The 14,864-nt window shown below is 48.4% G+C and overlaps 1 protein-coding gene across 3 annotated transcripts in view; it reads right to left on the bottom strand.

Annotated features, from left to right (window-relative positions):
- Positions 1 to 3,358, bottom strand: part of SHISA6 (shisa family member 6) — a 335,080-nt gene extending 331,722 nt beyond the window's left edge. For all 3 annotated transcript variants that reach the window (XM_010339860.3, XM_039476346.2, XM_010339861.3), the window contains exon 1: positions 2,666 to 3,358. In XM_010339860.3, coding sequence (XP_010338162.3) covers positions 2,666 to 3,303 — 638 coding nt within the window. In that variant the 5' untranslated portion in view covers positions 3,304 to 3,358. The remainder of the gene's footprint in view (positions 1 to 2,665) is intronic.
- Between the last annotated feature and the right edge of the window lie 11,506 nt (positions 3,359 to 14,864).

Below are 14,864 nucleotides of genomic sequence, written 5' to 3'. Positions count from 1 at the left end.
ACTCATTATGGTATGAATATTTCTTTCTCCATCACTCCCTCCTTTCCCCTAGCCTGATTGCCCAAGAAGGCAGTCTGCACAAAAATACTCACTGGAATGGCAATCGGTGCCCTCTGAGGGGTGAGCAAAGCGAGAGGAGCGGTGTAGTCACACCCACCCCCAGGAATCTGACAGCAACATGCACACTCACTCTGACCTGCCCCCGAAGCAAGAGGTTGAGCTGGGACATTGCTGTGCTTGTGTTACCCGAAAGTGAAAAATAAGTTTCCCTGACCTGCCCAAGGTCACTCATGAAGTGTTGTAGATGGATTGCCCATGCTCTGTCCCCCTGTCACCCCACCACACATAGACATTGTCCCCTACCCAACAGGGACCGATATGATGGCTTCCAAAGCTCTGATCAGGCAAGACTGCAGCTGCTGGAAGAGAGGCTATGAACTGAATAAAATCAAGAGGTGAACTTGAGGGGGAAACATCCCGTATTTGCATAATGTTCTGAGGCCTGAAATTCATCTCCCTTCCCATGGTTACTCTGCTTCCCCAACCCCAGAGAGAAATAGCCTCAATGGTGTCATTACCATCACCCTAGTTTGGCGTAAGGGGCATCAGTGTAGTGGGGAGGGGAGAAAACACTAAGAGGGACAGTGACCTCTCCAGGGTCATGTGCCAGTGCCAGCATCCAAAGGTGCCTGCTGCCAGCATTTGAGGACACTGCCCTCTGTATCATCCCAGGCGATGATGAATAAACTCTGTATGAGGCGGAAGGGTCAAGGCAGCAGGCAGTTTTCTCTGAGTACAGAGAACAATGGCTCAAGGAAGAAAGTAACTTAAAGAAAGATGTGTAGGAATCAACCAGCAAGAAGGTTTCATGAGCGGCCAAGGCCACAAGAGAAGGGAAAAAGGAGAAAAGCCTCTAAGTCTAGAGGCAGAGGTGTAAGGATGATAGGGACCAGCACATCTGCTTCAGGACGGCACCTACCCACAGGCGATTCCTTCTCTTCTTTCCACACTCAGTCAAGACATAAAATTCTTGGCTGGACAAGATGCAAAAGAAACACTGTCTCGCCTTTATTTTGCTCACTGTCTCACTTGTCTTCTGCATCTGAGAGCCAAGACTGACCAAAGACTTTCTCACACCAGAGGATACTTACTGCATGATCTGAGACATGAGCTGCAGGTGGAAGACAAGGTGGAGGCATCTCGGGGACAGAGCCTTATACATGGGTCTCCTTTTGGAATCACCCCAATTCCAGCACCCGAGTTTGAGGTACCCACCCTTTGTGGATTTGACTCAATAAAACCTGCCAGGGAGTATCGTTTCTCTCAACACCCACAATATCAAGCAGGAAAAAAAAAAAAATCAGCTCTTTTAGCATGCCTAGAAATTTCTCTCTGCCTTTCTCTCTCTTCAGCAAGGCAGGGGTGATTAATGAGCACAGCAGCGAGGAAGGCGGTTCTCAGGTGGTTAGGAAGGAGGTTTTCAGGTGGTAAGGATAACAAGCAAGCAGGAGGCGGAGATGAGCTCAAGGTGAATAGGTCAGTGTGGGAGCCTGCAGGGCCAACTCACAAGCAGTGGTCTCGGGGCTGGTCACAGTGACTAGGACAGCACCATGCACCAGAAATGGAGGCACCTCCTGAGGCAAGATTTGCTCCCTGAAAGGACTTTTGCACCATGTACAGTCATCCATCATCATAAGGGGACTGGAAGCCAAGCTAACTCTGCATCCCCTGGGTGTGTCATTCCTAGAGTTCTAAGGGGGAGGCTGGGTTTCTGTCCCCCGCTTGGCTTTGACTTCCCCCAGAGCTCACTGGGGGCCAAGGCAGTGTGGCGGGCAGCATTCAGAGTGGAACCAGGGACTGCCATAGTTTGAGCTCTTAGCGTAAGTTTTGGTAGGAGGCAACCCCCCCACCGCCCACCGCGGCGCCGCTGCCTCTCGAAGGTAAGCAGTGAAAGATGCCCCGCCAGGTTTAACACAGGCAAAAACTGTTAACTCAGAGTTCTGCCTACAGAACAGAACTCTTCTTTCAAAGAACAAGTCCTCCAGTCTCAGCAGGAAAGACAAACATCCCACTCCACAGGATGCAATGAAGAGACACCATCTGTGCTTGGTCAACATGGAATGAAGGAATCTTTATCCCTTCGTCCGGCAGGAGGCATCCTTTCTATAAAACCCCAATTCCTAATGCACAGGAACATCCCAGTTGACCCTAAGCCACTTGGTACCCCTTTCAGTAAGGTTCGAACATTGGTCAGTTCCCTATATTGAAGATGACGCTCTGATTTGACTAAAAACACTAAACGACATGAGCCTACACTGAGGTGCCCACATGCCAGGAAAACAGAAGCCTGGACCCTCATCTAGGATTACAGCATTTGGAACATTCTTACACTTGGAACTTCACGCACTCAACCAATTCTTACTCTGTCTTGCAAATCCCCGACCACCAAAGCATGCGTTCCCGGTTCTGGGAAAGAAAAAAAAAAAAAAAAAAGGAGGGGGCCCAAGAACGCCCTGATTTATTGCATGCAAAAGGAGCGAGGGTAAACTGACTTAAGAGGACCAGGGGAAGTGGGACGATGCCGAGAGTGAAGACAGGCGAAGCAAGCGGAGAGGGTGAGGCCGCGGGGAGACCGACCCGGGCGCGCAGCACGCGGCGCGCTCACCTGTGGATGTTCATCTCCCGCGGAGGGCGATGGGCCTTGTCGTAGGAGACCTTGGCGAAGACTCCAGCCACGATGACGAAGGCGATCACCCCGCAGGTAATGTAGACGGTGAAGTTGGTCTTGTCCTTCTCCGGGTCGTACTTGTTCTCGGGCCCCGGCGACACCACCTTGGTGCTGGGCGTCTGGACCCACACCGGGCTCTGGTAGTTGGTGCACTGGCGCTGGTCCAGCTTCTCGTGGCGCTTCTTGCAGCAGAAGCGGTAGTAGCAGGTGCCGCAGCAGTACAGGTAGCCGCTCTCGCTGTTGTTGCACTCGAACTCCTTGTCGTACTGGCCGCTCACGTCGTAGTAGCCCCAGCACGTCTCGTAGGTGACGGCCGCGTTGGCCGCCGCCACCGCCGCCGCGGGCTGGCCCCGCCGGCTTCCCGCCTCCGGGACTCCGGGTGCTCGGGCGGTGCCGTTCAGCTCGCGGCCGCCCCGGGCCAGGGCGCCCCCGGCCCGCCGGCCCCCGACGGCAGCAGCGCCGCCCGCGCTCAGGGTCCGGTTGGCGGCGCGGCCGCGGGCGCCGTGGGCGCCGGGCAGCAGGTCCAGGGACTCCAGCGAGAGCAGCAGCAGCAGCAGGAGGCGCCGCAGCGCCATGGCGGGGCCGGGCAGGAGGGCGCGGGGAGGCTTCCGCGGCAGGCCGATCCCCCGGCCGGCCGGGCTCGGGAGACCGCCGCGCGGGCCGGGCTGGAGGCGCGGAGCGGTCAGCCGCGCCGGGGCGATGGCGCCATCCAGGCGCGGGCGGCAGTGGCGGCGGCAGTGGCGGCGGCGCGCGGTGCGCACGGACCGGCCCGGCGCGGGCTGCTCGGGCTCTCAGGCTGCGCGCCGGCTCCGCGCTCCCCCTGCGGGCTCCGCGCGCCTCCTGGGCAGCCCCATCCCCCGCCGGCGGTGGCGGCGGCCCCGCGCGCGGCTCGGCTCAGGCAGGACCCGAAGCGCGGCTCCGGGCGGCGGCGGCGGCGTGGTCCCGTCCGGGCGGGTCCTGCGGGACAAGACGGGGAGCCGGTCACGGGGTGGGGCGACTGGCGCTCTGGGAGCAGGAGGGGAACCGGGGGCAGGCGGGCGGGGAGGATGCGCGCAACCCTCGAGGATCGAGGCTCGGGGCAGGGAGGGGCGTAGCGCCTGCTCCCAAGACGGGTCCCGCGGCCCTGCGCGCCTGGAACCGAGGGCGCACGGGCCGCCCCTCCAGGCACAGCTCGGTCTCCCAGGTCCCCCGCCGCCCTGCCCCACAGCGCGCTCCCGCCGCAGGCTGGCTCCCTGGGACTGAGCCGGCTGAGGCTGGGGTCCCGCGGCGAGCTGGGGAAGCGCGCGGCGGCTGGACCTCACTCACTCACCATGCCCGGCTGCGACTGCAGACGCGGCGGCGGCGGCGGGGCTGGAGCGCGGCGGCCAGAGCCAGCGAGCGAGAGGAGAGCCGCCGGCTCGCCGCCTGCACTAGTGCCGGAGCGTGTGCGAGAGGGAGCGACGGAGACACACGCACTCACACACCCGCACACACGGGAGCGCCGCGAGGGGCGGAGAGAGAGGCGAGGGGAGGGCAGCGGCTCTCCACCGCCCACGTTTGCACGCCCGGGAGCTCAGGGTGCGGGGCGGGGGGACTCCTTTTTGCTTCTGCCCGATCGCGGCACTCGAAGCTCCGCGTCACAAAAGCCCCGGACGGCAGTTAACGCCGCGAACTGGGCGGGCAAAGAGGGGGCCGGGAGCAGGGCCAAAGGTCCCCTGGGCAGACGGCCCGCGGCCGGGACAGACCTCCCCCGCCATTGCCCCTTCCTGCCCTCGCGACCAGTCCCCACCCTACCTGGGCCCCGCGAAGCCTGCGGCCAGAACGGGAGTTGGGGTTTCTGCAAGCCTTTGCCTCTCCCTAGTGGTGATACCGGCAGCCAAGAGAAGAGGTCAAACCCATTGCTACAGGTTCCCAAACTGAGTCCAGGGGTCAAGTGGCTTGTCTAAGGCTGTTGGGCGACCAGTGAGCTGAGCCTACACTCTCTTCCTCTTGGTCACTCTTTCCCCAGCCCCTTCCCCACCACGTAGAAAGGCGCTAGACAGCCCCAGGACTGGGTGGCAACTCTTTGCTAGACTTTCTCCCACCCACCTCCCGGAGCTTCAAGGCCATTAGAAAGCTCTCTGAACCTCTGAGACTCAGCTTTGTAACCCCTGTGTTGAAATCCCTGTGCTGCAGCTGCTAAGGGAGGTGAGGAAGATGGAGGTGCCGAGACGGGGGCTTTCCGGGGTAGTTGCATACCTAGGTCTTTGGAAAGGAGGCCTGAGTCTAACTTTCACAGCCATGAGGCCAACCCAAAAGAGAATCGTAGTTACCGTCCTTGGTATGTGCCCTCGGAGGAGTTAGGGAGAACTGAGAACAAAGAGCGATGGCCAAGGCCGGGATTTTGCTTGCATGACCCGTGTGCTTTGGTTGAAGGCAGAGAACAGGCTATCAGAGTGAGGGCGGTAGAGAATTTTCCCTGAGACTTTCTGTTCAGTCCCACTCATGTGTGACCCAAACAAGGGATCCCTATCCAGGAACAGAAGAGTTCCTCTTCTGGGAACTGTGGAATGGATGTATACTGGAACTGGAACTCAGACTCCAAGACACAAGAGGGGGATCCTGATACTGGCTGGGATCTGCTGGGGGGAGGGTGCACAGACAGCTCCCCGGACACACAGCTCCTCATTTGCTGCTCTCTCGGTTCCCTCCTTCTTCCTCTCCACTTCTTCTCAGTTCCTTAACTTCATCTCAACTCCCACCTTCTTCCTAAAGATTCTGTTCAACAAACATTTGTTTAGTGCCTGCTCTCTGCCAGCAGAATGAATAAAAGAGTCCCTTTCCTCAAGGGGGGGGACCTTGTAGACCAGGCGTCCCCAGGCTTTTTACACAGGGGGCCAATTCACTGTCCCTCAGACCGTTGGAGAGCCACCACATACTGTGCTCCTCTCACTGACCACCAGTGAAAGAGGTGCCCCTTCCTGAAGTGCGGCGGGGGGGGGGGGGGGGGGGGCAGATAAATGGCCTCAGGGGGCCGCATGTGGCCCGCAGGCCGTAGTTTGGGGACGCCTGTTGTAGACCATTAGGGAGACAGATAAACAAATGATTTCCACATGGCAAGGTTACATCTCATGATAAAGGCAGGCAGAGTGCTCTGAGAGCAGAAGACAGTCACCCAGCCTGGCCCTGCAGGGGGACAGATGGGGGTCAAAGGCAGCTTTCTCAACTGAGGTAGAGCAGAATCTTGAAGAATAGATTACAAGTTAATACAGCAAACAAGAGGACAAGGATGCTCCCAGCAGAGGGAACCAGAAAGACAGAACGTGGTAAGGGTGTGTGAACAGGGATGCAAGCAGTTTAGCAGGAACCCTGAGGGAGTATTTCAAATAAGGCTAGCAGGAAGGCATTATATCCCTCCCTTGCAAATAACTTGAATTTATTCTACAATTGCTGGGGAACTATTGGTGGGTTTTAATCAGGAGAAGACACTGTCAGTTTTACATTTTTGCTGGATCTGAGTCAAATGGAGTAGAGAACACTGGACTGGATGCAGGAAAAGCAATTTGGAAGCTGTCCTGATAATACAGGTAAAAAAATGATGAAGAGATGGAGTAGATTACTGGAAGCTGATGCCCATAGTGGAGATAAGCATGGTTGAAAAATCAGGTTCAGGATACAGTTAGCAATAGTCGTGTTGTGGTTCCTTTGAGAGATCTAAGAGGAGCTGTCCAACACAAGAATTGCAAGCTCAGAAGAGTAGATAAGACAGGCACGTACACTGGGAATCATAACGTATTTGAAGACAACAGCCTTATATATTTACCTTTATACTCTGTGTAATTTCTAAGCTATTCTCTTCTTTTTCTCTTTCATGAGCCTTCACCTTCCCTTCATTATTCCAGAATTTACTTTTTCATGTCTGAGAACTCCCTAATGATGGAGAGAAGAAATGTGTCCTCCTCCCATCAGACTCTAATAAGATTTGATCAGTAGCATTGAGTAAGGGAAACTGATTTGGTTTCGCAGACCACCACCATCTATAAATGTATCCTGAACCCCTGTGCTCATAACTGACGACATCAATAGACTCATGGAAATAATAAATAGCATCTCGGGGTTTTGTGAGATCTTAGAGGTAATTTATCCCAACTCCTGCTGCAGTGGACTACATTTCTTATTGGCGCTTCCAGGCCTCCTGGTTTGCCCTTTGTAGTAGAACAGGTTGCTTGGCTACCACCATACATTTCTCTTTTCTCCTTCTAGTTTCAGCACCTGAATTGTTGACAGTATTAAAGTGCTCTTTCTTTGTGGATTTGACTCAGTAAAAAACACCAGAGAAGAATCATCTCTTTCAACACCTCCACCAACTTCAGTCTTGAGGTTCAGGGGAGAATGACCCAGTCCCTGGCTCTAGAAGGCAAATCCCAATTGGGCTGAGCCAGACATAATAAGTCTCTTTCACCTTGACAGTGATTGTTTAAGAAGGGACATGTGATCCAGTTCTAGCCAATACTAAGTGGGAGAATTTTGCTATGGGATTCTGGGGAAATTTCCTTGCTCTTAAAAATAGTGATAATTCCTCTTCTTCTTCTTCTTTTTTTTTTTTTTTTTTTTTTTTTTTTTTTTTTTTGGTGTTGTTTCTCTGGATGTTATGACCTTGGGATGGGGGCACCGGCTGAGATTTGAAGTTGATATTCAATTTGGTAGTTGTTGGCATTGCTCACCAAATATCTCTGCCTCCCAAGCGTATAGTAGAATTGCAATTCGTAGCCCACTTGTGAGTAGGAGGGGAGTGACTAGTATCAGTCAATGAGTTGTGAGCAGAAATGATGTGTGTTATTTTTGAAACAGAGCATCTAATTGCTGCCGCAAGACACTCTAGAATTTTCATTTTCTTCTAGCATGGTGATCAGCAATGTTCTATATGGGAGTGGTTTTGTCAGTGTGAGTACTTAGGTGACTACAGTGAGGAGTGCCTGATAGCTAATAAAAATAGTGTCCCACTCTGGGCATGGAGCATGAGTAAATATAAATAGATGGTAGATAGGTAGATAATAAATAGAGATATAGATAATAGAAATATATGCATATTTCCATCCATAAAAATATATCTATTTCTCTATTAATATCTATCTCTCTGCTTTTTAAAGCCACTGGAATTGAAGTCTATTATTGCAGTGTATCCTAGCCCACCCTGACTGATACACTGAGGATTCCAGATGAAAAGATGAATAGAACATTATTGAGCCACTCAAAGGCCCTATGCTCAGGGCCTTCCCATCTCTGGTCTTCCAGTAATGTGAGATAATTAAGTTTCATTTTACTGAAGCCTGTCTGAATCATGTAAGTTTCTCTTACATGTCACCAATGGCATCCTAATGAAATACATCATGAATCATCTGTCTCAGTTCTGAATTTCTCTAGGGCTTCTACCTAGCTATGCAATTTTGTACTAATCATATAACTTCCATGGGGTTCAGTTTGCTCATCTATAAATGGGCAACTAGGTGAAGGGAGTGTCTCTAAGAAGCTACCTCTATTGTCACTTCACAGTGTGTCTTTACCATGAACCTAAAGTTTGAACTTGGGCCATGGCCTGGCATGACCCGCTCCCCTGCTGTCCTTCTAAGCTCATCTCCTGCCACTCTCCACATCCTCACTCCTCTCAGCTATGCTGGTGTCCTTGTGTTCCTCAAGGCCTTGGTATTTGCTGTGTTCTCTGCCTGGAGATCTTATCCCCAAATGTATGTAGAGTTCTTTCTCTCACTTCTATAGGTTTCTACTTAAGAATCACTAATGAAAATAGCAGTCATCATACCACTACCTACCATTTCTTCTTCCATCATATTCTACCTTCACCTTATCATGACGAATTTCCCAGCATGGCATTTATCACTAACTCATACACATTCATTCAGGCAGTTAAAAATTCCATTCTGTTCTTCTGCTAGAATGCCAGGTCTGAAATCTGCCTATATCTCTACTTCTCTGTGATGTGAACCAGTACATCCATGCTTTAATTAAGCTTTTATTCACCAGGGTTTCCACTTGTAGCCAAAAGTGTCCTAACCAAAGCAATCAACCTCACAGTTAATCAACATGGCAAGTGTTTAAGCTGAAAGAATTAGTTTCACCCTCCTCTGCATGACCCCACATGTCCCTTGCTCTGGTTCATAACAGGTGAGGGCTGGGAGCTGAGGATGGAGAGAGCAGCACAGGTCAACACTTGAGAGATATGACAAGTGGTCATTCCTAGCTGATGTCATCGAGTTTCTTCTAAACATAGGATTTAGGCCAAGCATCTCTAGTTCTCCAAAAGCAGTTGAGAGAAGATGCAGATACAGGTGAGTCCATTCTTTGCATGAAAACCCACATCAGGATGTGACAAGATCAAGGGAGAAATGACCAGCTGTTAAGATTATTCCAAAGGTACAATCAAGCATACCAGACACAGGGTTCAAAGAGCACAGCAGTCTTAACCATAGTTTTGAAAGTTACCAGAAACATAGTATCCTTTCCAATAGGAAGAATACTATAGACAGAAAGGATTTAGGGTTCTAGGCAATTATCAATAGAACCAGCACAGTGTATGGGTTAGGATGGTGTACTCTGGGCAGTTGGACTCTGCTGCTAAGCACGGTCAGAGCAAGCCCCCAGTTGTGGTGGAGACAGGAGTGTTGGCAGTGTGATGACAGGGAGCTGAGATCTGGGACCTAGACAGAAGCCTTGTCCCAGAGATTAAGTCAGTGCTGGGGAGGGGAGTGGAGAGCTTCAACTTGAACATTTGTTCCCTTGTATGATTGACAGCAAAGGAGACTTGAAGAATAACATGGGGCAGAAGCCATAGTTAATTATGTACCAAAGATTGAGAGTGGGACACCTCAAGCCACCACTAGACTTTCTATCTCAGACAGATGCTGTAGATATACTCAGTTGTATGGCACAGGGAAAACAGCTTTAGGAAGTGTAGAGGCACAGGTGAGGTCAGGGGAACAAGCCTCATGCCTGTGGTGGATTAATCATGGTCTCCTCCCAACAAGAGGTAGAGGTTGTTTGTATTCTCTTTGAGTCTAGGCTGGACCTTGTGTCTTGCTTGACTAATAGAATGTGGCAGAAGTGATACTGTGCCAAATTCAGGTCCACCCCTTCTAGAGGTGGGCCTTTGCCCCTAGAGGCCTGGTGACTTTTGCTTTTGCATTCCTGGGTTCTAGCTACCCTGTAAAAAGCTTGGGTTACCTAGAATGATGAAGGGTGACAGGCCTCATGGAAAGAGATCTTGGAACAGGAGACATCATCTTGAGCATCTTGTCCCCAACCAAACTCCCGAGTAAAACCAGCAGGAGAGTTAGGCCCGCGTGAGCAGAAGAACCATTCAGCTAAGCCCCAGCCAAACCACAGAATCATGAGAAGTAATAGATCATTGTCATTTTAGATGTTTTAAGCCATCAAGGTGTTGGAATGATTACTTACAATACAACAGATAGCTAAAACAAACCATGTATTATAGCATAGACTCAAGACAGAAATGTACCATATTGTATTGGTATCAACTTCGGACCATGAGGATGTCTGAGGCTATTTTTTGGTTAACTACATTAACCAAGAACTATAAGATAGTTTTGGTTAACTACATTAGCTTCCTAGCATTACCCAAATAAAGTACCACAGACTGGAAGCCTTAACCGAAATTATTACAGTTCTGGATACTGGAAGTCCAAAATTAGGGTGCTGGCACAGTTGGTTTCTTCTGAAGGCTGTGAGGGAGAATCTGTTCCAGGCATCTTTTCTTGGCTTCTAGATGTCTGGCTTCATGTCCACATGGCATTCTCCCTGTGTGTCTGTCTCCAAATTCCCTTCTTTTTATAAGAACATTGTCTTACTGGATTAGGGCCACCCTAATGGCTTCATTTTACCTTGAAATTCTCGGTGAATACCCTATCTTTAAATAAGGACACATTCTGGAGTGCTAGGGGTCAGGACTTCAACATATTAATTTTTTGTAGAGGAGCACAGTTCAACCCATAAAAGCCTGCTACGTGGAGTGGTTATGTGATCTGTATAAAATAGTATGCAAACTTATATGCCAATCAAGGAGGAAGGGGGAGGGGTCACATTTGTCACTGTCTCTCACCAGGGAGAAGTTAGAGAATTTCAACTTAGGTTATCATGGAAATGATCATTCTATTCCATGCCCTTTTCAAGACTCAACACGCATTACTCTTGTGAGCTGAGAGATATTCCAAATGGAAAGCACAGGAAGGGGAATGTCTTTCCCTGGCATTCTCTACCTATGGAAAGCACAGGAAGGGGAATGTCTTTCCCTGGCATTCTCTACCTAGTGATGGAGTTACAGGAAGTTTGCATCAGGCATAATTAGAACTCTGGAATTGTGGCATTTCAGAATTGGATGGGTGCACAAAAATTCACATCCTCTGGATTCTTTTTCTATATCTACTCAGCTATACACACGAAGGCAAGGATGACCTCAAATTATCTCTACAACTAGCCTGGCCCAGAATTAACTCATCTCTTCATCAGTTTATTCATTCTTTGTTATTTATTTTGTCAGTCAGTTATTCAAGTCCCCACTATGTGCTAGTCATTATGTAGACCCCAAAATACAAACATAAATAAATTATGCTTTCTGATTTGTGATCTGGAATACTATTTAGGGCCTCATGGAACTATCTCCCCTCTGCCACACCCCAAAAATTGGGAGTGAAAAGCATTTCTCTTCAGAGAGAAGTGTTTCTTCTCTCCTTGCTGAATGTCCAACTGCTCCCTGGGACACGGATTCTTTCCATTAGGTCGTGGACTACACTACCAGAAGGACACCTTTGCAGATTCAATCCACTTCAGGACACACTCTGGAAACTCAGTTGAAGGATCTAGTATGTGGGCCACATGTTAACCCAATGTCTTAGCAACTTGTTGAAAAATATCCCTCCTTAAGGGGCTGTTTTCCTATTGTGATCACACAGGACTATCATATGTGGTTTTCTTCATATCTGACAAAGCAGCATTAATAGCAATAATAGTTGAGTATGTGTGCACTTTTATGTTTTTAACTTCAGAATATATAATCCTATTGCTTAGAATTGATCTGATTATCAATTGGCTATCCTAAGAGTAAGATTGTATTACACCACCAAATAATTAAAAGTTTTGTAAGGTTTTTTTTTTTTAAGCTTCCTGACATATATAAAGCAGTTCTGCATCCCCAAACATGTGTTGAGTCACAAAACAACTAATTTTAGTTGTGTGTTTCCTGGACAAGCTGGGACTGAATCATTTTCAACTGACACATTTAGCTGGGTCTACGGAATATGATTTCTCTGCATAATATTGCAGTCATTCCTTGCAACTAGAACAATGTTATGTACTACAGCTCCCTCGTCCTGTGCCCATGACAGACATCACTAATCAATTATGGAACCCTTTCTCACTGAGATCAGTCAGAGCCCCAGAAAGCCCCTCAACACACAAAGCTCCAGATAGCAGGCCTTAACTATGGTTGAAATTAGTATAAGGAATAAATCCTATCTGCCAAACAGCTCTGTGAGAGGTGACAGAACCATTCGAGCATAGTTCTATTACTTTACATAGACATGGTTTTAGAATTCTGTTCCAATTATGTGGGTTTATTGCCCCAAACTGAAACATTTGTGAAATGAAGGTGAGACTACAAGGGGCACCAATATCACTGATTATTACATGCTTTTTATTGAAAGACATACTTATTTACAGCTATAATAAATGCACATGGGGTTTAGCTCTTCCTGAGAAAGGTGCTAATGAAGAGTGTGCCGAATGAATGCCAAAGATAATCACCATGGAGCCACTCCCAGATATTCATGTGCAGATTATTTGCCTCACTAATACATTTTCTCTTTGGTCAGAATTTATTGAAATTTTATTCAAAACAATCATGAATTAACCTATAAAAATACATTTCCCTATTAAAATAGAAGGCCTATTGTGAGTATTTACACATAGATGTGATATTTTCTTGGCTTATGGTTTATATCAACCAGTGTTCTGTAGTAGTTGAAACTGTTTTTCATACCTCTGTTTCCTACCTTTCAGTGATGCCTCTTGTGACTATTATCATTGAGATCACCTTGAATTCTCTTTCTGACTTTTAAGAAGCTAAGCCCACCATAGACAGTAATATCTTTGGGAGAATAGATTACTTATGATTTTTTTTAATGGTTCTTTTTTTTTTTTTTTTTTTTTTGTCCTTTAAAGGGAAAAAATAATGAGTTGAGTAATTAGATCTATCCCACTGATCTAATCCAATTGACTGGGCACAAATTGGTCATTAATACAGTCAAATGCATGAACAGAAATTCTTTCCTGTGTCAGGTAGACACAATCTAGATGGACCATCTGTTGGTTGAGTGCCAAGCTAAGTGCCAACCACCGAAACAGAAAAATGTCATCATTAAAATAGCCAAGGTAACTCTGCTGAAAAAGGCCAATTTTCTTATTGTTAAACACCACCGAATTTCAAAATTACTAATTTGATCTTGGCATTACTTCAGTGGACAGACATCCAACCTGACATCCTGTGTCCCGACCACGACGTTACATAACCACGTGGGCAGACACAGCCAGTACTGAGGTGAGGCGTGTGAGAGACAGGTACCAATTAAAGGAGCGAGTGTTGACCCAAAGTGGCTTGAAAAAGGAATTTCTAGAGAACTTGAGAACGTTTTTCTGACCTTTGCTTGAAGACCTAGTTTTCTAATTTATTTTGCAAATCCTACCTCAGCCCCTGATAGTGCCTGCTCACTTTACACTGCTATTACATCTCAGCCCCCTGACTCAAGTCCACCTCCTAGAACTTCAATATTGAGGACAGAAGAAGAATTTCCTCCAAACCTTCTGTTCAGGAGGAATTTCCCCACTGGCAAGTGCACACAAGGGGGCTAAAGGGTAAGGTCATGGTGGTATTGGTGTGACGGAGGCAGGTATGGGGTTATGGACAGTCATAGGTCAAAGAGAGAAACTGGGACTGGGATAATCCTGAGCTTACATTAGAGTTGTGCTCGAGCCATTTAGAGTGGGCACAAACCCAGTGAACTCACACATGAAGAATGAAGCAGAGAACACATTTGGAGCCAGGCAGTCAGCCCAGACAGGTTACATGGGAGAAGGAGGTCAAGGCAGGGCAGCGAATTAAACCCAGCAGACTGAAAGGCCTCAGGGCAGGAAAGGTGATGCATCAATGACTGTCCAGCAGTTGAGAATAAGGATGCTTATGAGAACTGACAGGCAGGGCAAGGCATTGTCTCTGGGTCCAGTCACAGTGACAGGGACCCTGGCCAAGAAATGGCTCACAAGCCTTAGCATGAGCTGGTCTTTATTGTGAAGCATGAGTTCTCCAGGACTTGCAGACAGAAATAGCTACAGATGCCACTGATGTGTTCGACACATTCTACTAGGCCACGTGTGAGAAGAGTCTGCCTCCACTTGGCTTCTGTTTTCCTGTTTGGTAGGCCATGCTCTATTCCTCCACATCTGCTTCTATCCCAAGCTCCTCTTTAGGCCCCCCACTCACCTTTGAACAGATTTCTTTTTCTTTTTTTTCTTTGAGACCAAGTCTCGCTCTGTTGCCAGGCTGGAGTGCAGTGGCACGATCTCAGCTCACTGCAACCTCTGCCTCCTGGATTCAAGCAATTCTCCTGCCTCAGCCTTCTGAGTAGCTGGGACCACAGGCACGCGCCACCATGCCCAGCTTCTTTCTTTCTTTCTTTCTTTCTTTCTTTCTTTCTTTCTTTCTTTCTTTCTTTCTTTCTTTGTCTTTCTTTTCTTTCTTTCCTTCTTTTTGTATTTTTAGTAGAGATGGGTTTTTACCATGTTGGCCAGGATAATCTTGATCTCTTGACCTCATGATCTGCCTGCCTCAGTCTCCCAAAGTGTTAGGATTACAGGCATGAGCCACCAGGCATGGCCCCCAGATTTCTGAAATCAGCATAACATGCTGTTGCATAGGTGCCATGATTCAAATGGCTCATTGACCATTATTTATATTCCCTTCATTATACACTTCCTCCCATCATTTTGGTTTGATATCTTCTTTGATTTTTTTTTCATCTACATGTTTCCATTTTTTCATATATCCCCCCACCCAGAACATTTTTTAAACACATTTAATTTGGAGATATGCCATCCC

The sequence above is a fragment of the Saimiri boliviensis genome, chromosome 17 (genome assembly GCF_048565385.1).
Source record: "Saimiri boliviensis isolate mSaiBol1 chromosome 17, mSaiBol1.pri, whole genome shotgun sequence".
NCBI classification, from domain to species: domain Eukaryota; kingdom Metazoa; phylum Chordata; class Mammalia; order Primates; family Cebidae; genus Saimiri; species Saimiri boliviensis.
Note: the sequence above shows the minus strand (reverse complement) of the source record. Positions and strands in the feature narration are given on the sequence as shown.